Here is a 27,241-nt window from a genome sequence, read left to right as displayed (position 1 = left end):
CTTCCCCCGGGGAACCCCCGGGGTAGGCCCCGTCCCCCTCACAGAGCCCCGGCCGGTACCTGGAGTAGACCACCCATCTTGACGCGCAGGGCGCGGAACTCCTCCGGCGCCGCCTCGGGGTAGAGCTGCCCGCGCAGCAGCTCCTCCGTGATGTCCGCGTTGCCGTAGTAGGCGGCCTGGGCGATGCCGCTGAGGAGCGCGCTCAGCGGCTTGGAGCCCTCGGGCGGCGGCGGCGGCTGCTCCGGGGCCGCCATTTTGGAGGGGGCGGAGCCACCGCTGAGCCCGCGGCTCTGAGTACGGCGGCCGCGCGGGGCCCTCCCAGGCCGCGCTGGGAGGCGGCCACGCGTGTACCGCGTTCTCTCGAGGGGGGGGGTGTGTGTGTGTGTGAGGTGTATCGTGCTCTGAGCAAGCGAAGGGGAACTATCACGTACCAAACACGTAGGTGGAAGAAGCAGTGGTTCTGCCATCCAGGCGGATTTTATTGAACACAAATATTGGCACGTACCACCGAGTCATCGTACATTTCAGTTCTTATCCGCACAGGTAATGACACACGCCAAGACGGAGGCGTCGCTGACCGGTATTCTTCCATTCCCTGACGAGTCCATGCAATGTTTGAAAGGTCTCTGTGATTAAAAAAGAAAAAAAAAAAGAGAAAAAAAAACCCCAAACGCCCCCAAACACGCACACAAAAAACCCAGCCCCAAACCCCATCCCATTAACCAGAACCAAACAGGAATGACCTGACTGGGTACAATAAATTTCTGCTTTCTAAACCGTTTCTTCAAGAAAAAGTACTCCATTTCACTAAATACTCAGGTATTTTAAGGAAACTTCCATAGGCTTTGCTCTCCGCCCCTGCGCTGTAAGGTGCAGGGGAGACCACAAAACACAGGGACAGTCAATAAACGGGTACTAACAAAAATCAAGTGTTTTCTCTGTGCAGCATTCTATACAAGTTTAAATATAAAAAAATATTAAAATGCTTTGTATATACAAGCATATGCAGTCACAAAAGAGACTGCATGCTCTCAAGAGATGCCCACAGCGAATTTTCTTCTGCCAGTAACACAGCGGCATCCCGGACCACCCGATTTCCATTATTTCAGCCCTTCATAGTTGCACTCTTTCTCCTGACATACAAGATATCACACGTTGCTCAAAAATAGAAAACGTAACTTTATGATCAACATGATCAGTTCTGCCTGGTGCTTTATTCCGCATCTTGTCGTAAGTAGAGGCAAAGAACATGGGTGAGTTGTCCTTGCCTGAGGGGGAGCGCAGCGGACACCTCTCGAAGCCAGAGGTACAGGAAGAATTAACAGTATGTGTGCCTAAAATTTTCTTCCAATCTCTCCATTCATTGGGACAATATTTAAAATGTCCTTTTTCTCCCACAGCATTTCGATTAAACAGCATCTTTAGAAGCTGTAAAGAATCTGGAGATAGAGATGGAGTTTCTTTCAATCGCTAGGAATGAATATACAGTATGAGACACGTAACTCCATTTGGGGACAGACTCTTCACTGCACAGCTGACCCTTTGCGACTCAGAACTCTTCTCCGACGAGTACAGTTCACTGTTGCTCGTAGTTCAAAAGAAAAGGGCGCAGGGTAGTACCTCTTCGTGGCTTATCCGTATCACCACAGAATGTGAAATAAAATTTCTCACTCCAGTTTAAATTTCTGCAGATACCGTTCCCCGATGACACGCTTTCTTCTGCTGCAAGCTGATGTACGTCATTAAGTCCTAAAGAGCAATGCTGGTTTACTGACTTAGGCTGAGGTACAAAGACAAATTTGTTCTTATAATTGCTTTTTCTTCTCAGATCTCAGTCTACTTTAGTGCCTTGCATGAAGATGGCAAAAAAGCTGGTGAAAAGTGCATATTTTGACTTCAAAAACAGTATAAAATTATTCAGAATGCACATGGCAGCAATCAGTAACCTGTGTCTTTAAGAATATTATTTATTTGTTTTTGTAAACAACCTCATTTTTAAACAAATTAAAAATACACTGAAAAGTCTCTCTCTGTATATATACACAGTACATGTTCAAACGTCACTTCATTGTGATGCCGTGATTTAAGCAGATAAACAAGAGTTCTTCATCCAAAGCTCAGTTGCCTCACAACCCTCTTCAGCCGTACGGCACACCACGCTGCCGGGGCCCGGCACCTTCGGGAATTCTTCATTTGTTATTGATCACCTGAACCGTTTTTCGGCCATAGTGGTAATAGCTGTACGCAGATGCTACCGTTGTGAAAGCTGTGATGCACCTTCGGGGAAAACAGTTCCTGTAAGTCATTGAGTCTACGTACGGTAATAAAAAGCATTATTTTAAAGCGGTTTCCCTATTTTTTGGTACACAGTCACAGACTATGTCCTACAGAAATGCAGTTTACACGCTGAAATTCAGTGCTAAGTGGAGGATAAGATAAACAAAGGAACTGCCATCCAGTGCTCAGTTGCAAGCTTCTGTTGAATTGCATACTAGGCCGAATTTTTTACTATATTAGCATTTGTTTTAGAGAAGGGGTGACAAAAGATTCAGTATTTGTAGCCTACATAATTTCTACCAGCTTGAGAGCTGACTGATGCGAGAAACTATCCCTTGGTAGTACGAAAAAGGAGCGTTCAAATCATACAAGACTTGAACTTACTATTTTACCAAGTTCCAAAGCTAAAGCACAAGTTTCTGCTTCGGCCTCTTTTGTTCCCTTCCCAGAAGCTGGGTAATAAGCACACGTATTTCTAAACCAGCAGTGCCCCTCTGTGTCAAAGGCTGACACAGTTCAGGTGTGAGGCACCGCTACAGCCCTGCCCCTCCATTACAGCTGCCCTCCCTGGACACGCTGCCAGACTCATCCAGGTCATTTTTGAGGGTGTTTAGAGAGGAGCCCGCTAAGTTACACCCAGCATTTCTCCATTCCTCACAACGTGGTAACTCTCTCACAGAGTCCCAGCCAAGCAGCAAGATAAGCGTCTTTCAGACGCAGTTCCAGATTTGGCTTTCCAACAGGATGAAAAACCACAATGACTGCTAAGATCAAGGATCCCAGTTCCTTAAAAGCTTGGGGTTTGCGTTTGTTTGGGTTGGTTTTTTTATTCCCCTCTAAAAGACAAGTAGCACTGGATTTTCCGCTACTTTAAACTAAGTTATAAGTAACTCTGCTATCTGCTGTTCAGCCTCTTACCTAACTGCTCAGGAGAAATAACTGCACTTCTAACACCTGCCCTCAGCTACAATTCAGATCTCCAATGACAGCAGTGAAAGGAACAGCCACTATTTGAGGAGGCATGCTCCTGTATGCCCGTTTTCATTCGATCCCTCCCCTTCCTTCCTATAGTCTAGCAGGTGCTCTTCAAAGAGGCTTCAGAAACCTAGATTTCAAGATAGCAGGTACAGTATAAAGCAAAAATAAGAAAACACTTCCTGCCTATTTTTACTGATACCAAGGTTGCTTTTTCAAGGACACTCTCGGCACGAATAAATAAAGAACCCATACAGCCTTTCTTCCCACTCCCTTTTTTTCCAGTAATCTGAATTTACACTTTGCCTGTGTACACCACGTCTATTCTGAGGACTTGTTCCTTAGCTGTTGTTCCCGGATCTTAAGTAGTTTCATTTAACTACTTTTTGCTTGTGTAGTAAATTAAGTACCAATAAAAATCTAGCTCGTGTCAGTTAAGAATAAACGTGTAAAAATTCAGGCATGTGGGTCTATTACATCATCTGGGCACAGTTTTTTTGTTCCACACAATTAGATTAATCTCAATTAGCAGTTTCTTTAGGAGTACATTAAATTATCTGAAAGAAAGTGAAGAGATAAGTTACCATAATGTCTGCAGATATATGCTGTCCACATAATTGAAAACAGGAGCTGCTAAAGAAGCTGCCACCAAAATTAGCTGAACTGCTGTATTCATCTGATAAAAGCAAAACAGGGAATGCGACCAAAATGAAGACGTGTACTATGCAAGGAATACCAATATACACTTTTATTACTGGTTTATGTATTAGTCTTTATGTAGAACATTTATTTAAAAACCTCTTTTAATAAAACATCTTACACACCCGAAATTAGCACATGCTCTGACAGCATACAGAGTTGAAAAAATCTCTCAGGATTTAAGTTGCCTCCAAATTAGTTGGCACTATTGTAAAACCACACTCAGCAGCAGCAGCAAACAGCCCCCTCCCTCCAAACTACACACCACCCCAAGTACTGAGGAGTTATCTTCTGTAACGAGTTACTACTCTTACCTTGCTAATGAATGTTGGTTTTAATTGGGCAGTAGCATAACAGGGATTAAAATACCTACTGAGTGTTCTCTGTTGGGGGAGAAAGAGAAGAAAAAAGGCAATTCTGGTATACTCGATTTGATATACTTCTTCGCACGATACAGAAGAAGAGTCAATTGTAAAGAATTATACTGCTACTGCTCTTATATGATTTATTACACATCATACACAGGGAAAAAAGTTACCAGTAGCTCTGACTCATCTTTATGAGACCTATTTTATGAAATACCGTTCTGCTTACAAATCTACCTGGCAAAAGAACAAGCAGAGCATTACATCTTGGGTTACCCACCCAAGTTTTGAGCAACCATCAGCTCTCAAGATGAAAATCTCTTGGTTACAACTTTGATAAAGGCTTATTCATTTTTTTTAATACTTGTAAAAATACAGAAGACTTAATCAAAAACAAAATTATTACATGTTCATACAATTCAGTTTAATGCTATACACTTACCGGTGGAGAAAGAGTTTTGTATCGCACATAAAAAACAGCAGCAATGAGCGCTACATCCCTCAGAATAATCATGGAAGTAAGTGAAACTGAAAAAAATCAAGCCAACAGGATCTAGTGAAAAACCACGTCCACAATTAAAACCAAAACAAAACCAAAAGAGCACAAAATACAAAGAAGAAGAAATGACCGCTCTCAACTTCTTTTGAAGAAGTTTTATGCGTTGCTGAAGATTTTTAACGCGACTTTCTGGAAGGGTTTAATCTGAACTCTTAAAACAATCCAGTCTATGAGGAAGTTTTTGATAGAGCTACTAACTACTTTTAATGCTTTAAAGAAAGTACATTTGAAAGTGGCAGTATATGCCAGTTGTTTTTGTATATGGCAGCGCATGCATTTTGGAGGTCTACTGGGGGTGTGTTTTTTAAGTATTTAATAGGAGCAAACAGCAAAGTGCAACTGACAGAGCTAGAGTTCCAAGCGATACACAGTTTTCCTTCCAGAAACACAAAAAATATTACTACATATAAAATTAGCTTCTTTACCTTATAAAGTACAAGCAAGTAAGAACATTTTCTCACCTGGGATAAGATTTGCACAAGTTAGGCTTACATAGAGCACACTGATGAGAATTTTATCAGCCAGAGGATCAAGAGCACTTCCCAAAGCTGATTTCTGATTAGCCCAGTTGCGTGCAATAAATCCATCCAACTAGGAAAAACAAAGTTCAGCGTTCCTCTGTTAGAAAACTAAGAATAAAAATAGCTTATATACGCTACCGTTACGGAGATATTGCATGAACGACATTGCATAATACAGCTAGTTTAGCTAAGATGAACTATGATACCGGTTAGGTGATGGTCATGTCATGCTTTTTTCACGTTACATTCCAGATTCTGGAAGCCTCTGAACATATTCAATTCTCATTATTTAAAAAAAAGAGGAAAAAGGTAATTGATGTTCTAAAATTCACACAATTATTGACAGGATGGGTGCAGCGGGTGCACCTGCAAATGTTAACGGACCACTGACTGGCCAAAGCTCGCCTGGGGCTGCTCAGGGAACCCCGGTATCCCCTTTGCTCCTCCACCGCTAAGTCTCCTCCGGCTACCTGCGAGCTCCTTTCCCAACGTCACAAAGGTTCTATACACCGTTTCTATAAAACAATTAATACAAAACCTCATCCGTTTATTCATTTTCATGCTACAGCGGAGTCTCAAGTTCAAGGCATGTTAATGGGATCGCCGTCACCCACGCTATCCCCAAAAGTATTTCCAAAACCGATATAAACATACCAAATCCGTTACGCCAGCCAAAACAAAGACACCTAGTGCAACATTGAAATTTTCTTCAACAATCAAATAGCCTAAAACTGGCGCCAAACCCATTCTTGCCATTGACAGTATGTTTGGGATCGTCCAGGGGTTTTCATACTGTAAAGCAAGAAAGCAAAGACTTCAGGCCAGGAAGGCAAACCCCCAACTCGGCAGGTAACAGAAGTGACCCAGGCAAACGCAGGTTTTAAGGCCAAGTAGCCAGAAAGCCCTGCGAGCCCTTGGAAACTGCCTGCCCCTTGCGCAAGGCGCGCAGAGGCGGCCTCGAACTACTAAACATTAACTCGGCCTTCAGAAGGAAAATAACGCCGCCACCGAGACCCCAAGAACCCTTCGCCGGCCGCAGCTCCGGGCCTGACACCTGCCGCCCAACGAGTGCCCCCCCCCACCCCTCAGCGCCGGGCGGCTCCGCGCACCGACCGAGGCGGGAAAGTGACCGCCGCGCCTCAACACCAACACCCCCCCCCCCCCCCCCGCGCCTCCCCGCCCGCTCCCTTCACCCCCCGCCCCGGGTCACGTACCAGCTCGGCGTAGCGCCCCGCCACACGCCGCTCGCGGGGGGGTTCCGGCGGGGCGGCCCCACCGCTGAGGAGGCGCCAGGCGGCGGCGGGCGCGCGCAGCAGCCGTTGGTGCTCGCGCAGCAGCCGTTGGTGCTGCCGCAGGGCGGGCGCCGCGCGCGACCCCGCCAGAGCCCCCGCGCCCGCCGCCAGGCAGAAGGCGCCGCTGTTGCCATGGCGGCGGCCGCCCGCGCCACCGCCGCGCCCCTCCGCCGCTGCCCCCCCCGGTCGGCCGGACAGAGGCCTGGTGCTACCCGGCCGCCTCCGTCCCGCGCCGCGGAGGAGCCCCCAGAAACCCCTGCCCAGCCAAGCGGCGGCCAGCATAGTGTGGGGTGGCGCCTGCCCGCGGCCCCTACGCGCGCTGCGGCCCCGCCCGCGAGAGCGAGCGGCCTCCCGCCGCCGCCGCCGCCATCCGCCGCCCCGACAGACTGGCGGGGGCTTGGGGACAGGGTATGAGCCGCGGGGCGTGCGTGTGCGACGAGGGGTGGGGGGGGACGTGCGACTTTTTGCGGCGCTTTACGGCACCCCCCGCCTCGGCGGGCCGCGCGCTTTACGGCAGGCTGCCACCCGCGGCGGGCGCGGAGGCTGAATTGAAAAATTAATCCCGGCTGTGAGAGGAAATAGGGGGGAAACCGGATTTTCTGCCGTTTTCCGGCCTACCTGCCGGCCGAGGCTCTCTCCCGGGGGCCCTCGGGCGCGGACGGCGGCGGCCATGGCGGCATGGCGGGGGGCTGCCCGGGGTCAGGCGCTGCTCCTCACGGCGGGGCCGCGCTTCGTGCTCCAGCTGCTTTCTTACAAGCCCTCAGCGGAGGAAGATGAGGGGTTGCTTCACCGTGAGAGGCTTCTGAGAAGGCCTAAGCAGTCTCTTGTCCTTGGTACTTGCTCTTCGCCCTCCCTCACCCGCGTTTACTTTAGCTCAAGGAGAAAGGAGAGGAGTTTACTTTTCCAGGTGCAGTCATTTATTTGCTCTGAGGCTCGCTCCTACCCGCTGCCCCGAACACTAAGAGATATTGTTATTTTCCATCTTTCTGGCACCAGTTCATCACCCAACTAAGGTCTGGCCCCCAGCAGTTCAACCAGCTTTAATTACACACAGCAGTCAACTGGCAAAACAAAGGGAGGCTTTAAAGAAAAAAAAGAAAACAACTGAACAATTGCATGTAGGATATTTAACTCTGCCTCTTCCACAGGTGTTTGAAAGAAGCAAGAAAGATTAGCTAAAGTGTGTACGACCTTGTTAATTTATTAATTCCTTTACCACATCAAATTAGAGGTAGTTCCTTTATTTTTTTGATTTTTTTTAACTGGGAGGGTGAAAGCAGGAGTAGAAGAACCTGAGCTGGATGCTGGGGCAGGCTGCGCCATCAACAAGTTCACAGACCATAGAATCATTTAGGTTGGTAAAGACCTTTAAGATCAAGTCCAACCGTAAACCTAACCCTGCAAAGTCCACCGCTAAACCATGTCCATAAGTGCCACATCTATATATCTTTTAAATACCTCCAGTGATGGTGACTCCACCACCTCCCTGGGCAGCCTGTTCCAATGCTTCACCACTCCCTCAGGAAAGACATTTTTCCTAATATCCAGCCTGAACCTCCCCTGGTGCAACTTGAGGCCATTTCCTCTCGTCATGTCACTCATCACTTGGGAGAAGAGACCAACACCCACCTCACCACAACCCCCTTTCAGGTAGTTGTAGAGAGCGATGAGGTCTCCCCTCAGCCTCCTCTTCTCCAGACTGAACACCCCCAGCTCCCTCAGCCGCTCCTCATGATGATAGAAAAGCAGGAGGAAATACACCAGAGGGTTGTGCTGCCTCTCGGAGGGACCTCACCAGGCAGGAGAATGGGTCTGACAGGAACCTCACAAAGTTCAGCAAGGGGAAGTGTGAAGCCCTGCACCTGGGGAGGGGTAACTATCACCTGGAGAGCACCTCTGCAGGGTGCAGAATGGAGCCTCCAGCTGTGGAGATACTCAAAACCCACCTGGAGATGGAGCTGGGCCCTGCTTGAGCAGGGGGCAGGTCCCCTTCCAGCTCCCCATTCTGTGATTCTGAGCACAGGCTCCAGAATTCCAGAGCAGGGGAAGGGAGGTGGAACCCCACTCCCAAAATGCCAGGTCTGTCCTCTACCCATCATGCCCTGGTTATATTGTGCAAGTCTGAGATTTCTTATACATGGAAAACAAAAAAACCTCCCAAACTCTACACTAATCTGTTGGTAAAGGTTAAAATCAATGTCTAACACCTGCTTCCTCTTGGCTGGTAACAGTAGGTTGCCTCTTCATGGGGGAGTAACTCCCAGTTTGCAAGAAGGTGTGTCTCCCTCACTGCCCAAATGGTACTGCCACTCATGGACCGGTGACAACAACCGTATGCCCACCCAGGCCGACAGTTCATACTTTAAAAAAAAAAAAAAAGCCATTAACCACCGTTACCATAACGAGCAAACAAAACTTAGAAAGAGCAGACTGCTTGCCACTTAAGAGTTCCTACACAGAGCTATAATTTCTTAATTTCTCTTAAGCATCTTGTCCTTCTAATTAGTTTTCAATTTCAAGTATATTGAAGTAGATTCACACTAAGGCAGCATTGAGCAGTTTAATATGTTCTTTCAAATCTGTAAAGCTTGTATTTTCATACAAAATTGCTGTGGAAGCATGTTGTAGATCAGGTCCTTATGTCACGTAATAAAAAAGCAGAAATAATGAAGCTTATTTTCTTATCTTACAATTTATGTGTCGCATCTTACCTTAGAAATAAAAGGGGGATAGCAGAGGTATCAGCAATGCATTCTTGCTTTTTTAAATTGTTTTTTGGGTTTGTTTTTTTGTTTGGGTCTTTTTTTAATACTTACACTGAAAGCTTCTCCTCGGCCATTTTATTGCACTAGACCATGACTCTGGTTTCATAAAAGCCAGGAAACGTTCAGCACTTTACTCTTGCAGAAGACGCATTCTTCTGTGACAAGAACAGAGTTACACAGAAACATATGTAACATGTTCGTGTTCTGTATCTTGTAATGGCCCTTAACAGAGTTCACTGTTACTGTCTAACACTCTTGGAAAAAAAAATAAAAATCACAGATTTCTCATATGTAAAGTTTAATGAAAGACATGAATAAAATCCAATTCCTGTTTTACAAATTAGATGTTGTAATAAAGATATTTTCTTAAATCAGACTTGCATTTCAAATAAAATCTCAGCTACAAAGACCAATAAATACAGAGCTGCAAAGCAGAAAATTCAGTCAGTTTCAATAAGGTATCACTTCTTACAGCTACAGAACTGTGTTGTCTCAACATGAACATTCCAAAGTTTTTGGAAATATTTCTATACTTTAAATTCTTCAAATGAACTACAGTGCTAAAAACACAGCTTGCATCATTCTCACGGAAGATTTCTGGTTGTAAATTTGTGGGTCCAACGTCTCTTTTAGAAATAAATATCTGTTACGGGACTGCGATAATGTCGATACAAAAGACACGTTCCACTCCTCAAGGATGATGAGGTTACAGAGGGGCAAGACTAGCAGGTTTGGGCTAGCAGACCTATGGGATGAGCCAAGCAGCAGTACCGCAGATCAGTTTGTCCCGTGGCAGCTTAAAGCAAGCCCGTGGGCACTGCGAGCTTCTGAAGGGGAACCTCACACCTCAGGAAGCAACAGTGCCCGCAGTGCATCGACTGCCGCGGGAGGCTGCGGTTCAGCGTGCTTCATCGCTGCGGGCCCCTCAGATGTAACGGTTCCAGATGTAACGGTTACCTCTCAAGAAAGTTGATCACAGTGGGTCTTTTCACATAGTCTGAAGCTGATAAATTCTTGAACCTTTTTTCAAAAGATAACCCTGATCATTTAGGGATCCAATAAAGCTTTCAAAATCGGATACCTGGGGAAAAAAAGAGAGAGACAAATATCAAAGTGGAAGAATGACATTCTATCTGATGTAAAGCAACATAAACAGATTGAAAGAACTTAGTGAAATAAAGTGAGCTAAGAATAGGTTAGTTTCCTCAGCAAATGGCTGACCTACTAGGAGGTGGCACACAGTCAGTTGCACCCTTTTGTGCTTTACTTACACGCTTTATGGCGTGCAGAAAATATACGGAGTAACCTGTGTATAAATCTAAGCTCCAAAACACAAGTATCTACCAAAGAAAAGTGGTTTCTACAGCTCTCACTGACTTCCGAGTATTTGTTACAGGTATAGAACTTTGAATGGGCAAAAAATATTCCGCATATAAAGGGAAAATTAGAATTAATTGAATCAGCTATAGGTAACTAGTCGCTGAATGAACGATCGTGTTATTGCCAGCTCTCTTCTCACATGTTCTGTCAGACAGGGTTATGTATAGTCAACATTTGAACAAGTTTGGAGACTGAAGCTGTCTTGCCCCAGCAGGCCAAAGCAGGTTAACCAGGTAATAGAAAGAACACCATTATTGCCCATAATAAGTTCCATAAAGAGAAACTAATTGTCACCACTTTTCACTCATTACTACATTCACCTGAAATCCAGCTTTAAGTTTTAAATTGGCATTTGAAGCTTTTTATCATGAAGCAAAAGGTAGAATTAGCTATTGATATTTTTGCCTGGCTGAAGTCCACAACAAGCACAGAATGCAAATCAGTCACAGGATAAACCACATTTGTGGCCCTGTGCCCTGCATGACCTTCCTACCAAGTTAGAATATTAGGATGCTTGAAGCGGGAATGAAAACCCAAAAGGCGTATTTGGGCCAGAGAAGGCCAAGCAGAAACGTCACTGCACTGCTAAAATAGAACGTGGACACCACAACAGTCTAAATTTGGGAATTAAAATAGGCGTGTCCCCTGGGGAGCCAGGGGAACTAAAGTATACTGAAACCAAAATTGCCTTTCACAGAACAAAGCAGAATCTTGTTAAGGACCAGCTTCAGAAGTAGAACCAGCCCTTAACTAGTGCAAGGAGTTATTACTGTCAAACAGCTAGTCTAAAGATTAGTAAAGCTTACAAAAAAAGGCAATTCAGGAAGAGCATTCAGCCTGAAAGCAGCAAACGCTACTTATTTCTGTTGATTGCAGAGAGGCACAGCAGATGTGCCTTTTCCAATTTCCATTTTGCAATAAATAATTTTGACTGGTCTTGCAGTTTGTTGTTGAAGAAATGCTTGATTTCCAAACTTACTCGTACTTGTAGCTCCTTCGCAATCTGTCGAAGCTGTTGCAAGTCAAAGAGATTGTTGTAAGTTCTCTCTGCAATACTGTTAAGGGCAGAAACGAATCTTTTTGCTTGTGACCGATTGCTCATCCCAGACCCATGCTGTGAACGTTCAAAGTCCAGTTTTCCAAACTCATCGGAGTAGGTTCCCAGCATGCTAAAAATATATTAAAAAAAAAAAAAGAGATCAACAGGAGGTAAAAGCAAGAGTGCATTAATTTGCTTTCTGAAACATAACTGCTTGAGAAAGCTTTCAGGAGCCCCATAGGAAACCATCCCCTAGTAAGAAAGTCACTATCTAGGGAACCTAGACTAAGCATCTGTCCAAATCACTTTTGAACTTAAATTGTTCAACTGCAACAACAGAGAGCAACCACGCAAGAGGAAAAACTTTTGGCAGCGCCTCATGTCTAAATTACTGTGCACTGATATTCATAACGGCTATGATGATACAACTCAAAGGTCTAACTGATCGTATTCAGCTTAGGGCCACTGTCAGTTTTCAAAGAAGGGGTAACAAATCTCAATATTGGTATCATGGGCCTAAACTTGATAAAGTAATTTTTTCACTGCGTTTGCACATCTGTATTAAAAAAAGTCTTTGAATGATTAGCACCGTAATGCTTGATTTATTTTTAAAGCAGTGGGTATTACCTGTATTTCATTATTTCTATTACATCCTCAGCGTCTTCCTTGGTAGATTTCTCCCTTAATTCCAGCCTTGATCGTGCCTTAAAACAAAACAAAAAGCCCCACAAAGGTGTATTTAAGATATATTATAGCTGATGTGGAAAAGGGCTACAATCGCCCTACAACAAGCACAAATCTCAGGAGCAGAGGATGTAGAGGAAGATTCCTCTTTTTTTTTTTTTGATAGTGTTTCAATGTCACCTCCTTCACACTCGCATTATTAGGCCGTAGCTTGGAGTTTATTTGCTTTTTAGCAGCGTATTCTTGGGAAGCAGCAGATCACAAATAGGGCTATTAAGGCATAGTGTTAGGGAAAGCAGTAGCAGTCAACACCTTGCCCCTGCCTGCACCTCCTTTTTCTCCTTTCGGGAGAATGTGATAGATTCTCTTTCCACCCCCTCAAGGGTGTTTCACTTTAAGAGGCTTTAAGCGTCAGCAGCTCTAAAGCATTTGTAAGTCTCTTGCACTGTCACTTTTTTTTTTTTTAAAAACACGACAGAAAAAAGCATAGCTTTAAGTAAAAATTACAGGATATCAGCAGTAGTTTAGGAATAATGTCTTTGCTTTCAATCCCCTAAGTATTACACCTTGAATTTACCTCCGTAAGTCGAATCAGTGACTCTAGCTGCCTCGTGGTGATTGGTGTGCTGTCTGCTCCTTGGTTCTGTTTCCGGAGCTCAAGGTAGAATTCCTGGAGGACCTGAGCAGCTTCTGGAGATAAACTTGGGTGAACATACTGCCGAGCATATCCAACATACTTCCTCAGCAGCTGGTGTGGAATGGCGTCAAAGTTTTCTCCTGGTAAGATCTAACCCAATTACAAAGAGCTTAGATTTCTGTATGTCAGAACCTATACAGTACAAATTTTAACATAAAATCTTCATCTTCTTGCTTTATCTGGTGAAATCTTCACTGTAAGGGCTTTAGTGCTTCATATATGAACCGTGTACTTAAAAATACATACACTATGCTTAGACATGTAATTAAACACACTTGGCCATTTCAGAAAAAGCAGCTGAAGCTTCTCATTTGCAATGATAAGAAGTGCCAAATATGATTTAACTATATCAAAAATTTTCTCAAAAAAGAGAAAATCCAATTTCCCAATTGTTATATCTCCACAGAAGATTAAACCATCACTGCTGACATCCCATTTCCAAAGTGCAGGGGTTTAGCTCCAGTAGGAGATATTTCTCCTGAGACCTCGCATTTGACGATACCAGCCCTCAAACTGATCACTTAAGTTTAATAAGAAATATGCTTCTCCTCCTATAATACCCAACTCCGTCATGAGTTGCAGATGCCCAAGGATTTGTTTACACACTGCTTTATTCGGGTTCAATCCTTCACAGCACATTGTGTTACATCAAATTGTTATATCCAGTCTAGTTCTGTAGCTCTTTACTGAAATCTAACACAGCAAATTTGCTTTAGAGCATCTCATGCAAACTGTCTTCTCGTTACTGCAACAAAAAAAAAACCCCAAAAACAAAAAAACAGCTCAGCTAATAAATTATCGTCTGTGTGGAGATGAAGACGGCTTGAGACACATCTTGGGCAGCTCCAGCAGGGTGGGTAATGTTAGCTACAACAGACAATTGGCAGAAACTGGTGGCTGGGGCCTTAAATGCTTCCTCTTTAATTCAGAGCCAATTATCATGACAAGAATGGGAGTGGGAGGCTGAGGACATCCAGCAGGTCAGGGTTGCCAGGTCCCAACGCAAGGAACACCAAAGGAAGGGGCTTAGTAACAGTCACAGGACAAATCCTACCTTTAGCCTTTCAAGCAGCGGTCGATCTGAAACGGCTTCGAGAACAGAGCGATCCTGCGTGTTGGTACGAGTCACAACAGCGCTGCTGCATGCTGCCTGCTTTCCAGCTCGGATTGCCATCACGTGCTCAGACAGCAAGTGATCGTGATCTTCATTTGGGGTGTCCAGCAAAATGAAAACTAAATCAAATCTCGACAGTAAAGCACTCCCCATTCTAGAGTAAAGACAAGAAAACCACACAGTGCTCAAAGAAGTGGAAAAATGACAGCAACTGTCCTCCACTTCAAAGACACTTAAAAAATCCTATCCCATTCATTCAGAATATACAATTTCTCTCTCCAAAGCCACAAAAAATTATTGCAGTAAGTTTGTGTTCAAGTTTCTTTCCAGGAAACTAGAAAGCAATTATATACAAGCTACAAGACTGCCAGAAGCATCTACTCCTGAATGTGAGCTATATAAGCAGCATTTCAGAAAGTGCTCACTTTAAGTTCTCAGACACTGTTTTGGCTTTGTTATAATGTCCTCCAACTGGATTCGCTGCAGCAACGATAGACGTCCGAGCTGGCAAACTGCAAACAATGCCAGCCTTGGCAAGGCTGATGCTTTGCTGTTCCATGGCTTCCAACAGAGCCTGATGCTGGTTTCCCATCTTATCAAATTCATCTATTCCACAGATTCCTGGAAGCAATTAACACAGGACAAAGACTTATTAGAAAACACATTAACTGATGGACAAGCGTATGCTACAATCCAGTGCTACACCGCAAGTCCAACCTAGTGTCCTAGGGACTGCAGGAGACATCGGACCAAGTCTCCATTCCAGCAAGGTTTGTTTTCATTTCACAGTGCCACTATGAAGTTGGCCTGGCTTGCGGAAGCAGTGTCTTGATTACACATTAAGATGATGAAACAAACTTCTTAAGAATAGAAATAGACAACAAATCTCATAAGCCAGCTATTTTTCAGAAACAGTAAAGCAGCTGCCATTAAGTCAGCGATTTCTCAACAAGGAAAACCTAGTTCTTTGACACATTAAGTAAGGCTGGTATGTGAATTGCAGAACTCCAGTTCCATACACATCCTAAACCTTAAGAAAGCAGGAACCTCCTCCAGAGAAGTCACTTCCCAAGACATGGAAAGCCAATATCATGCTTCAGATTTACATTTTTAATCCACAATTATACAAGCACTGTAGATAACCTTAGACTCAGCAGCACACGCCCCCTCCATGTTTGTTCATACAAAACCTGTAGCATTACAAGTATTACCTTGATCTCCAAGCACTAAAGCACCAGCTTCCAAGGCAAAATCTCCAGAAGCACCATCTCTAGACAGCGTAACGGTCAGGCCAGAGCTGGTGGAAGTATTACCACAAACATACACACCTCGAGGAGCAACGTTACACACTGCCTAGAAGACAAAGAAATACTTTTTCCCTTCCCAAGAAGGGAAGGATTTCATAAGCCTTATTCTAGGGAAACAATTCAAAGCAACCCCAAATTTATTTCCTTTTATTTAACGTGGCCCAACAGTAAAGTCATAACTCCTTGCAACCCCAAGAGACATACTTCTGCAAAACACTAGAAATAACTTTGGTCACAATACTTGCACACAGCCACGTCTACGTGTTACCAAAACTACTAGGACTTTGTGCACAACATTTACATTTCCAAGTACATTGAAACGCTTGAGAACGTGCTTTCCACCATGGAATTGCGGAGATAAAGTTTCTGTATCTTCAGACCCCAAGGTCTATTTAGACTAACATTTTGTCTAGGCGCCCAACACAAGCTGCTTCAAAGGAAACATGCATAGTCCTCCCCACAACTAGGGGATGAAGGACAGTCCTAGTCTTGTCCATGCCTCTAGTACCCAGAAAGCAGCTTACAATTTGAAATATGAATTGGAAAAGCAAAGCACGGTAAGCTTGAAGAAATTTTACATAGACTGGCAAAACACAGATGCGTTGCAGTTAAATTTGCCTAGAATGCAGTTACCATAACTGGATTTTCCCAGTAAATGCCTATAGTTACTGGTGCCTCTATTTTATTTAAAAGATGACACCCAAAGCATATTTATTCAGTACCAGATATGTGGCAGGCACTGACTAGTGAATAAAAAACCCCAAACAAACAACAAAAATACCCAAAAAAACCTGGCTCCTACACAGCTTTGGTTTTCTCCTTGGGACTTTTTTCTGTGACAGTGATGACTGAGAGGAGCCTTGTCTCAGGGTCTTACATGAGGAACAGATTACTTGCTTTTCTGAATGGCATTTCATTACTTAGTAACGATGTGAAAAGCCAAATCATCTACTGTATGCTAGAGAGTCCCCATTCAGTGAAAAAATAAATTAAAAACTTGTTTGCCAAGATGCTTCTATACGAATCCATCACTTTGGTTAAGTTATTGCAAGTCAGATCCTAACGTAACATGTCCGCATTAGAAAGACTCAGACTTTTTAAAGGAGATATGTAATGCTAGGTGAACTCTGCCCGTCTTTCACTTCACAGTAACCATGGGAAAAGACATGGAACTTTAAAACCATTCAGTTTAAGACAAAAAAAATTCTATTACTAACTGATTTTGTCACAGTCATGCAGAAATGCCCACCAAGATTAAAACCCAAAAGCAGCAGCAGCTCCCTTTCCCAAAAAGCCGAGATCTGTGCTAGCAACATAGAAATAGGGTAAGAGAATGGGATTAAACCTCACAGAAGGTGAGTGAACTGGTATTTAAAGTTGCATTAGTTCCAAGAGTGTACTTATTTTATTTGACAATGGATCAGCTAAATGAAGATAGGAAAGAGTGAAACTCCTCACCAGGCAAAAGGGTTGGTGAAAAAAAAAAGGACTACATAAAGGCAGGACAGCAAGCCTCTGCTTGAAAGCTCAGAGGCTTGGCCAAGTATACCTGCTTTGCTAAGTGTTTTAACAGGCTGAATCCCTTCTGCAACGCTCCCTGGAAGCACAGGACAGCAGGGGACCCCTTTGGGTACCATCCTATATTTGGGGCATCCTACATGAAAAGGTAGCTCCAGCTAGGCTCTAACAACCCTTTGGTCTTAGCACAGTTATCCTACCATGCTTATGAGAAGTCAAGTTAGCAAGAAATTAGAGAAAACCACAATTAGACAATAGAAATAAATCAACCCATACTTGCAACATTTGACTTTTTCCTAATCCTGGATCTCCAACAACCAGAACATGTGGATCTCCTCGCACCGGGATTCTGTTCTTGTCATCTACAAACTTCTGACATCCTCCAAACAACGCCAGGGCCAAACCTGCCTTTACAATCTGTAGTGGCACAGCATGAATAAGTACTTGATCGTGGTGGCCAATACCCTAGAATTGGCTGTAATAGCCCTTTCCTTCTGGATGGTTAAACTTTAGGGTATAAAGCTGCCACCTCCTTGTCACTGAAAGTGACTGTGAGTCAGAGTCACCTGTAAACACAGCCCCTGCCCCTTCCCCCCATTCCAGAGAAGCTTTATAAATCCTTTAGGAGTTTACTGTGGCATAAACATTTCAAACCAAAGTTGCAAGCAGAGCTGTTAAATTACTTACCTCATGGCCATAGATTGCAGGACAGAGAGAGCTGAAAAACAAAAGAACACTCTAACATAAGGGGAATATAAATCTTGTATTACTATTAAAGAATCACTTGTTCTGTCTCTCTTGTCATACAATACCTCCATAAACATATAAAACTTCTGGTTAGCTGTTGCTGAATTTCTAACAGAATCAGTTTAAATCAGCAAGCATCAAATTTCTTGAAATCTTCAGATAACCAGATATGCTTGAAATAAGAAAAGCCTTTCATCTAAGTTCACACAAACACAGAGGAGAACCAGTTTCCCAGTGGTTTCTGCACTCATCTTAATCAAGTAACTACCTGTCACCCTCCTTTTAAAGGTGCTAGTTTCCTGTTCTTGGACTCGAATGGCAGGACCCGAGGGACACCCCAGCTAGAAAAGTACTTCTCTGTCTGAACTGAGGGTCTTTCACACCCTCTGCTCAGTTCTTGCACCTCTTTGCTGTAGAAAAGCAGAGAGGAGAACAAAATAGTGGTCATGAGTTGGATTTGCTCAGTGAGGAGCAAAATTAATTGCCTTTTTTACTCATGGCTTTCTGTCTCAGTGTTGAATTGAAACACTCTTAACTTCCCCATATCCTTAAATCCCTCCCAGAGTCCTAACATCCCCACTGCAATACTTCCACTTCCTCCCAAGCCCACTAAAGTTTGCTAAATCTCTGTGGTATCTATTGCACAAGCCTTAGACATTTCATAGCTTTAAGATTAGCTGTCACGTTTGTCTGACATTGGTCATGCCGATTCAGAAGTCTAATCCTAGACCTAGTCTATGTCTGACACAGCTTACTTCACGATGAGCCTGAACAGATTTTCCTCAGCTTGAATTTCTTGAACAGCGTAGAGGTCTTTAAGTGAAAACTCCATGAACGATCTTTGAAAAGTCTCATCATCAAAATTCTTTGGTTTTTGTCCTTTACTGTTGCTGACAGAATTTGCCTCAATGTACAACAAGAACATACACTTGTCATTCTTATTTTTAGAAGCTCCTGTTAGAAAAATTGAGAAAGGATGAAGGAATATTTTTTTATATCATTAAGTACTGATGTTATTTACAAATGGCATAGGGTAATTAAGAAATATTAAGTACAGTCATGTGCAAAATGTTCATATTTAGGTAGTTGAACATCTACATTTTCAAAAATTGATGCAAAGTAAGTAAGTTTTAGTTACATTTGTTGTTTAAGTTCCCTCCATTCAGGTATACAATAAAATATTTTGCTGGATTAGAAGGGTACATGCATATAGAGAGAATTTTCTCCCAGAATAAATGAAGCTTTCCAGGAATTTTAAATTATTACATTATTCTAGTTAAATGTAAGTTGAATATAAAATGTTTCCACTCAATATTTAGAGGGAAAAAATCCTTAGTGCAGAAGAATTAAACATGTAGCTTAATAATTAATAATTTTCTATATCCCCCAGTGATTACTGAGCAGAGAATGTGGTCTCACAGTAAAAGAGTACTGCAGTTCTCTGCAATATATTCTATGACAGCCTCACTTTGTGAGGGGGGGAAGAGTCTTTCAGAGAGACTTTAGGAAATAAGGATGTCCCCCTTACATTAGTGGTCCAGAGAAGGCTCTCCTGTCAGATGTCAAAGTGGCACTTCAGATTCAGGACCATAGTTGTGTATAGACCAGCGGATTGCGAAACCCTCTCTCTATCAGCGGACATCAGAGACAGCGCTCCTCTTGGACAGCACTGCTTCCGGCTTTTTCAGAATAACTCCTTGTTACAAAACTTTGGGAACTTCTGAAGAAATATACACTTGATGCATTTACAGCTTTGAGAGCTCAAATTAAGGGGGATAGCTGTTGTTGTTCTTGTGTAATCACCAGAAAAATCCCCACCCTAGGAAAAAGGTGTTCCAAGATGATGTATTTTACCTTCCTCAGTGCTCGACACCTTTACTATCCCTGTAATTGTGACCATATCTCCTGGGACACAGCTGTCCACAAGATCTTGAACCAGTTCACATTCAATTGTGCGAGGGATTCGGCCTGCTTCTCGCTGATCGTCTGACATGAGCTCCTGCACCCTGCAAAACACGAGGTGAGCATATACTCCATGCATAACATTTCCAATTCAATTATGGCATACAAGATCCGCAGCTTCCAACAATCCTTTCCAAATTGAGAAGGGAGACAGCAGAAATGCCTTGATAAACACTAGAAACAGCAGTGCTGAATTTGGAGAACCAGACTTTTTCAGTTCAGACTTTAATAAATGGGTATATACTATGCATAAAACCCAGAAAGTCAATAACTGAACTCCACAAATAATAATCAATCGTTGAAATTCAGATCTTCTAGCACTGATGAGCATGTTCATGTAAAAATAATTACAGTACATGAAATAAGATGGACCTTACAGACAAAAATTAAGAGGTCAAGCGTTATAGCCCCGATGAATGCTTAACTGGCATTTTAACCCTAGCAAAGCCCAAGAAATTCCTCAGACCATAACAAGAACAGCAGCTCATGCTTTGTACAGTTGTAAAAGGCTAGCAACTAACAAGTTCTTTAAAAGGTTCCAGTTTTGGCTCTGCGCTTAGAGCCGTGATAGTTTTCCTTGAAGCACAGACTCAAGCTTTTACAAAGCTGGGATAAACAGCACCCTCTAGAGCTGCTGACAACGTCAGCACTAGTTTTTTAATGAATTTTTAAGTTACTTTTATTACAGAACGTTAAAAAAGAAAAACATACTTAGATGTCATTTGGCACAATAAGATTTCCGACACAGAGCACATGAATTTACAGAATCCGAATGTAAGAAGTGGGAGAAAGTAAGCAGAGTCCTGTTTTTTCCAAGCTGACACCCTTACTGCAGTAAGCTAATAGGATGGACAAGAAACAACACATCGAACTCTTCTGAACATATTATTATGGGGCAATAGTAGGATGGTCATAGTGCTGATAGCGCATAGTAGGATGGAAGCGATGAAAACCAGATCCACTGTGCACCTCCCTACACTTTAACATCATTAGTTTCTGTAGAAACAGTGACTTGTTCCCCCATAGCAAAGGTGTCACAAATTTTAGGCATATCTACTTGCTGATTAGACATAGAAAGTAGATGAATGGGCAGGCGCAGCGCTATTTCCTTCTACTGAAAGTGGACCTTAAGGACTGGGGGACACAATCAATATCACTTCAAAGTAAGATTTTTAACCCTCAAATTTACTTTCAGTTCATTCAAGTCCACTGTCACAGCTGATCAATGTAATTTAATAGGGCTTTTCTAGCTGACTTACAGCTCATTAAAAGGAATCATTAAATAATAGATGCAACCATAAATGACTGAGAAAAGCTGCAAAGAGCACAAACTGAAGATTTCCCAAAGAACTCAGTCACGGTAGAAGGAATTTCCAAGAAGCTATTATATTGAGTAGGCTTAATATACAAAGTATACTAGTGCTCAGCTGAAACAACTGCTTTGTAATACAAATTTTGAGGAGTGCTTGCCGCAGAAGAATAAGATTGTTAAAATTACACAGCGTAGCATGGAATGAGCCATCTTGTCACTTTTTGACTACCCTGCTGCATTACATTTTTGTACAGAAGGGAAGATGTGCTTACTTAATGGACTGCCAGTCCACTGTAGTGGTTAAAGGAGAGCTTCTGTCAGCTGTGAAGGACCGACCACGGCACTCAGGAACAAGGCACTGGAACAAGAGTAATTCTAATTATTTCTTAACCTTTTTTAACATCCTAATTTGAAATCGCCTGCTTTGCTTTCTTTTTTTAAAATCAAACAAATGCGATTCATTAACACCATTTCAGGAAAAAGCTTGTTAAATTAGGGCTACAAATTAGCACATACATAATTGATGAAGAGCTATCAAGCACAGACACCTGAACCCTGACTCATAGCTGTTAGAGCAAGTACAGCTGAATTACACAATACCCTTGGTGAACTGGCTTGAGGGGTTGGGTGCTGGAGGGGAGAGGGGAGGTGGTAGGGTTTTTTTTGGGGGGGGTTTCTTTTGTTTTGGGGTTTTTTTTGTTTGTGGGGTTTTTTTTTGTTTTTTTTTTTAATACTTGTAGATGTTCCAGAGATGATTTTTTTCACCTGAGCAGATCAGGTAATATAAAATGACTGGGCACTGTCCTAAATGAAATTAAACCAGAACGTTCTAAACAAAACCCACAAACACCCCCCCCGCCTCCTCCCCCCCCCCCGAATCTAACCACAGAAAACCACCCCAGTGAGGTAGAGGAGGTTTTTTAAACATGACTGGTGAAATGGAACTGAAGAAGATTTTTTTTCTAGATTAGAGGGAGTTTCTACATACTGCTTTTGTTTCAGCAGGACACCATTTTCTCAAATAAGAAGGTTATGCAGTAATACAGTGTTGCGTGGTAAGTTTAATTTTTTTTTCTAATGTGTCAGTTGTTTAACCTAGCTTTAAATATCAGATTTTACTTTTTTTTTTGGTAAATACTACTGGTGTTGCCTTTTTTCAAATCACTACAGATAAGTATGAAGTTAGATGGTTTTAACCTACCTTAGTTGGAAGGGTATACTTTCCATCAGGTAGAGGAACACTCTGAACATCTCCACACGTGCCGCATACAAAAGCTAGCTTAGTGCAGAGAGGCTTAATGTTACTGACACGCACAACAGTACCACGCAAGGCAATGTATTTTCCATAGCAGTTGGCCCGAACATTTTTCAGCTGAGTTAGCGGATCATAGTTGTACAACCTACACAAAAGTTAAGCATTAATGTTTTGAAAGTTTCCATACTTAAATGCAGAACAAAACAAAAAAACCCCAACCAAACTGAAAAAAACCAAGACATCCCTCACTCAACAGCAACAAAAAAGAGGTTTACGCACCAACTATTAACAGTAATCCAGAGCAATGATTGGAAATATTTTGTCTGCGGACCCATGGCATAGTCTTTGATTCCTGTTCTAGAAAGCAGCGTAATATTTAATATTCCCCAAGTGTATATACCTCAACAGCTGTACACTTCGTTATATATTGACACCTCCCTCCTGTAAACAACTGAGGCTAGCAATACAACAGAAATTAATTTATAGTCACCTATAACCATCTCTTTGAATTATTTCAGATTAAGACCAGAGTTCAGACTTGTGACACAAAAGGATCAAAGATTTATTATGGCTATGCTCCAAAAGGAAGGGTGAGTTTTCATGTTTCAGGGACATAGGAACCTGTCATCAGTTACAACACACTGCACCTTGTTAAGGAAAACAAAGAATGCCTAGCCAAATAATTCAGAATAACAAACTTTAAACAGAACCATTTATCATGGAGTGGACCCCATGAGATTGTCTAGTCCAACCCCGCTGCTCAAGCAGGGTCAGCTAGAGCAGGTTGCCTAAGTACACGTCCAGCTGTACATGAGTTTTGAATAGGTTTGCAGATGGAGACTACACAACCTCTCTCAAAGTAAAATAGCATTTTCGTGTGCTCACGTGGAATTTGAAGTGTTTTAATTTGTACCCACTGTCTCTTGTCCTGTCACTGGGCACCAATGAGAAGAGTCTGGCTCCTGAAATCCAGGGTTCTCCCTGCTCCCTCCGCTTAGGGCCCTGAACACCACCATCTCGTGGTTCAACCCTGCCTATGCTGCAGAAACATTTTAGAACCATGACATTTTGTTGATTTATCGAACACTTTCCTCTACAGGATAATGGTCCATAACTGTCTCTTGGAATCTGAGAGCTTGTATATACCTTTTCTGGCCACAGGTTTTTCCTAAACACATTCTACTGTGTAATTAAGAGAGTGCAGTTTTATAATAATGCAAAACTTAAAAATACATTGTAGTGTGACAAACCCCCAAATTAAATCCACCTGCCATGCCAAAACATGTCTCTTTCCCATACCAAGCCAGCAGCAGCAGGAAAAAAAGAAAAAAAACAAAACAAACTCAAATAGGGTTTATACTCCCAGTCCCCCTCAGACTCCTGAAGTCTGAGATGCCATTACTTCTGACAAATTAAAAAAAAAAATAATTGTGCAAAGGGCTTGTTTCATTAAGAACTCAAAGGAAATAATATTTTTAAAATAACAGTCATTATAATTCTTGTAAGTACATGCTTGTTCAGAATTAGTGTAACCTCAGCTTCTTCATTTCAAATTAAAGTTTAACTAATTAGAATTCATATTCTTGAGACTTTCTACTAGTAATCTTTTAATAGATTTAAGCTAGTATGAAATAACACACCCTCATACACCACTGTCAAAACATCCATACAAGGAATAATTAATATTACCAGTTGTAGTTTAGGTCTACACCCTCCAAACCAACTTCCTTACAAAGACAAGCCTTTTGCTAACAAAAGGCTAGATCATAATGCCTTCCCGACTTCTCCAGTAAAGAGCAGAAATTAAAACACACTTCTCTGTTTTTAATCAATACATGTTTCACAGAATAGTTGTTCCCCTTATGAATTACTTATCTATTTACAAGCTTTTCTAGTTATAAGCTGTTTGTTCAGCTTATAAGCAGGTTTCATTTCACCTTTGTCTTCACAATGACAGTTTAGCTTTTGTCATGGTGAAGAAAAAAGCAAAATCTATGCTGTTTTTCTGGAAATAGCTTCACAGGGTCAAATCTCTCAACAAAATAAATAAGTAAGCCTTCAGCACCATGCATGCACGCTGACAACCACTAGACAAGATGCAAATAGAGCCTCCTGGAAACAAAACAAAGACTCAACACCCCTTACCTAGCATGAATGAGAGGCACATTTATGATAGGTTCTCCATCAAGTGGTAATCCTTCCTGCACCTGCAGCTCTGCAGCATGCCTTTCAAGGTCCTTTGTTAGCACCTAGACAGAACAGAAAGGCAGACACAAATGTAGTATGGATTCTATTTGCTATTAAGTTTCACTACCATCCCGTACGATTAGACCCCCCCCTGCTGAAATCTAAAGAGCCCTCTGCTGTTCAGCGACCCCCGTTGGACAGTGTTTTTCTGCTTCTGATCAGTTTTAAGATTCAATTTAAATGGAATTTAAAATCAACTTATTTGTTATGTTTGTTTCTTTAATTAAAAAAAAAGAAAAAGAGCATATTCAGTAGTCTTTAATGCTGGTCAATGTGTGGAGCTTTGTTTGACTGAAGCACAAACATCTGAGAATGTGCCTGTCAACAAGCAGTGAATTGCTACTTTAAGAGACATGCAACAGAGGCAGGAATTCTTGAATCTGCTCACCATTCACCCACCAGAGCCGTGGTTCTGCTGCATGAGGTGGGACACACAGCACAGGTAATTCACAGTGTATTTAAAAAAACCCAGGAGTTAGAACTCCCAATAGGGAGTAACATAAATGTTAAAACTACACTTAGTTTTAGTCAACTGCTTTGATGATGAATAAGCAAAATGCACCAAGACTAAAGCATTTTTAAAACATGATTTTGTAGGCCATACAGAAATGGTGAAGAGATAGAAGAGTTTGAGTTTTGAATAAACAGTAAATTTCTGTAAGACAGAAAAACAGAGATTTGGGGTTTGTAACATAATTACCTTTAAGTTCCACTGACTCTTTGTAGGGGTTATGCTTCTATGTATTAGAACATCATATTTACCTGATGAATTGCCAGACCCATACAGTGCAGTATTTTCTGAGGCATATCCCTTAATTCAGTAGATATATTTGGTATTGATTTAGTTAATTCTCTGTCTTGTATCAGTTCTTTATAATCCACAAGGATACTTCCTTTTCTTTCTATTTCATCCTGTGAAACATTTTAAGTTATTAAATACACTTCAAATTATAAACACAACACATTCAAATCATGTCATAAACATTTCATATCTATGATCGAGATTATTTTTGACGAAGAAAATACAGAAAATCTGTAATGTTATTGCATCAACAGTAGGTTGTGAGGGGGGGGTGTTTTGATTTGCTTTTACCTTATCATAAAGCTCAATGCGTTGCATGAAAAACTTTTCAAAGGCTTGAGTCTTCTGGACAAAAGGAGACTTGTCAGCATAAGCTAATTAGAAACACATTGCATTAGTAATTGACATAAATAACTAATTCCATTTCACAAAATAACATAAACAGGCAATATCTCTTCCATTATTTTTCTGCATTCCAAAACTGAGGAAGGTGACAGATCTCCATAGTATCACAGTAATGTTCTGTTCTAAGACCTGATATAAAACAGAACTTTGTCTAAGATGACACAGGACACACACATAGGGCCAAGAAAAGTACAGCAGAGGTATGTAAATTCCAGTCTTTGACAGACTGCAGGTTTTATGTGGCTAATTGAACAGGTTTAAGAAAGATCGTATTTTACACTATTCCAGATTCTTTTACAAGGTTTGGAGCCTACAGAGATTACAGTGTGCCACAAGACTTAAATCCCCATTTTATTCATGTTCTTATACAACAAATACAACTTTCAGTTGCTTTCTGTTGAACTTATCCCCTCTACTTATAAAAAGTTCTAGAGAAAATGGAACAAAAAATACTCGCTACATATAATTTTGGTCTAAAATACCTTCAGAGAAATAAAGTTTCCAGCCTTTATAGGGAATAAACTGGTCCAACGTTGATTGAACTAGTCGAGATCTTACTAAAAAACAAACAAACAAAAAACCAGGGAGTAAAACAATGTGGCTACTAAAACTTTGCAAGTTTTATTATTAGTGATTCTTTTGACCACCAGGAGGCAAACAGGTATGATTGCCTCAGCGATAAAGCATTATGGCTTCAGAAAACGGGGAGAAGCACAGGAGCTGACTCACCAGTTTCAGGCATTCTTCTCCACTCTACCTTCTGTCCTCTGCCTCGCCACCCGCCTCGCCATCCGCCTCGCCAACCGCCTCGCCACCCCTGAAGGCCTCTTCCCCGGGCGCATCCCCTGCCTCTGAGGTCCCTACTCATCCCGCTCCGCAGGCGTCAGTTTGGGGACGCGACAGCAAAATGAGCTAAAAAGAGAGAAATTTTTACCAGAAGATATTTAATTTAAATTCGGTTTAGTTAAATTAAATTAGGGTGATTTTGCTGAGGAGACAGGGAACCCCTGCCTTCCCTCAGCCTTCTATTTTGGCGCCGATCCCTTACTTCCGGCTCTGCAACCAATCATGAGGGAGCATGTGGCGTCGCCATGGAGCAGGGGGCGTGGCTCGCCGCGCCTCATTGGCCGGCTCTTTCTCTTCCGTGTGGGGCTCACCCCGCCCACTCGCCCTCCGCTTCAGCTTGCCCTGCTTCAGCGCGCAGGCGCCGCCGGCCCTCCGCCGGCCCTGCCATTGGCGGGAGAGCGGCGCATGCGCCGCTCTCCCGCCAATGGCAGGGCCGGCGGAGGGCCGGCGGCGCCTGCGCGTTGGCCACTCCG

At 42.5% G+C, this 27,241-nt stretch overlaps 3 protein-coding genes across 4 annotated transcripts in view; all 3 read right to left on the bottom strand.

Moving 5' to 3' along the window:
- The window catches only part of COMMD1 (copper metabolism domain containing 1), an 83,597-nt gene extending 83,343 nt beyond the window's left edge, over positions 1 to 254 (bottom strand). The window contains exon 1 of the mRNA XM_059828535.1: positions 60 to 254. Coding sequence (XP_059684518.1) covers positions 60 to 254 — 195 coding nt within the window. The remainder of the gene's footprint in view (positions 1 to 59) is intronic.
- A 1,691-nt stretch (positions 255 to 1,945) lies between these two features.
- Positions 1,946 to 6,970, bottom strand: CRLS1 (cardiolipin synthase 1). Of its 2 annotated transcripts, XM_059828552.1 has the most exons (8): positions 6,782 to 6,970; positions 6,611 to 6,721; positions 6,051 to 6,188; positions 5,337 to 5,466; positions 4,759 to 4,844; positions 4,266 to 4,334; positions 3,837 to 3,928; positions 1,946 to 2,277 (listed from the first exon to the last, which is right to left on the bottom strand). In XM_059828552.1, the coding sequence occupies exons 1-8, from the start codon at positions 6,968 to 6,970 to the stop codon at positions 2,190 to 2,192; spliced, it is 903 nt and encodes a 300-aa protein (XP_059684535.1). In that variant the 3' UTR covers positions 1,946 to 2,189. The 2 variants fall into 2 exon arrangements, with proteins under 2 accessions (XP_059684535.1, XP_059684534.1); XM_059828551.1 differs by having other exon boundaries at positions 6,611 to 6,970.
- A 3,441-nt stretch (positions 6,971 to 10,411) lies between these two features.
- Positions 10,412 to 26,790, bottom strand: MCM8 (minichromosome maintenance 8 homologous recombination repair factor). Its single transcript, XM_009813997.2, has 18 exons — positions 26,652 to 26,790; positions 26,405 to 26,479; positions 25,809 to 25,891; positions 25,478 to 25,627; positions 24,614 to 24,717; positions 22,415 to 22,613; positions 21,486 to 21,571; positions 19,794 to 19,945; positions 18,695 to 18,893; positions 17,880 to 17,910; positions 17,469 to 17,609; positions 15,579 to 15,720; positions 14,793 to 14,988; positions 14,308 to 14,521; positions 13,134 to 13,343; positions 12,500 to 12,576; positions 11,813 to 12,002; positions 10,412 to 10,534 (listed from the first exon to the last, which is right to left on the bottom strand). Exons 1-18 carry the CDS (start codon positions 26,788 to 26,790, stop codon positions 10,442 to 10,444), a joined length of 2,481 nt encoding a protein of 826 aa, XP_009812299.2. The 3' UTR covers positions 10,412 to 10,441.
- Positions 26,791 to 27,241: the final 451 nt, after the last annotated feature.

Source organism: Gavia stellata, chromosome 23, assembly GCF_030936135.1.
Source record: "Gavia stellata isolate bGavSte3 chromosome 23, bGavSte3.hap2, whole genome shotgun sequence".
Lineage (NCBI taxonomy): Eukaryota > Metazoa > Chordata > Aves > Gaviiformes > Gaviidae > Gavia > Gavia stellata.
This window is presented reverse-complemented; position numbering and strand designations above follow the sequence as displayed.

Coding starts and splice junctions, on each gene's coding strand:
- CRLS1 (XM_059828551.1), bottom strand. CDS start 6,970: ATGCTGGCCGCCGCTTGGCTGGGCAGGGGTTTCTGGGGGCTCCTCCGC. Junction 4,845..5,336: donor TTGTGCAAATCTTATCCCAG/GTGAGAAAATGT, acceptor GATTTTTTTCAG/TTTCACTTACTTCCATGATT. Junction 3,929..4,265: donor AACCAACATTCATTAGCAAG/GTAAGAGTAGTA, acceptor TGCTTTTATCAG/ATGAATACAGCAGTTCAGCT.
- MCM8 (XM_009813997.2), bottom strand. CDS start 26,790: ATGAGTAGGGACCTCAGAGGCAGGGGATGCGCCCGGGGAAGAGGCCTT. Junction 17,610..17,879: donor CTGCAATCTATGGCCATGAG/GTAAGTAATTTA, acceptor GTGCCACTACAG/ATTGTAAAGGCAGGTTTGGC. Junction 10,535..11,812: donor CGAAGGAGCTACAAGTACGA/GTAAGTTTGGAA, acceptor TTTTTTCCCCAG/GTATCCGATTTTGAAAGCTT.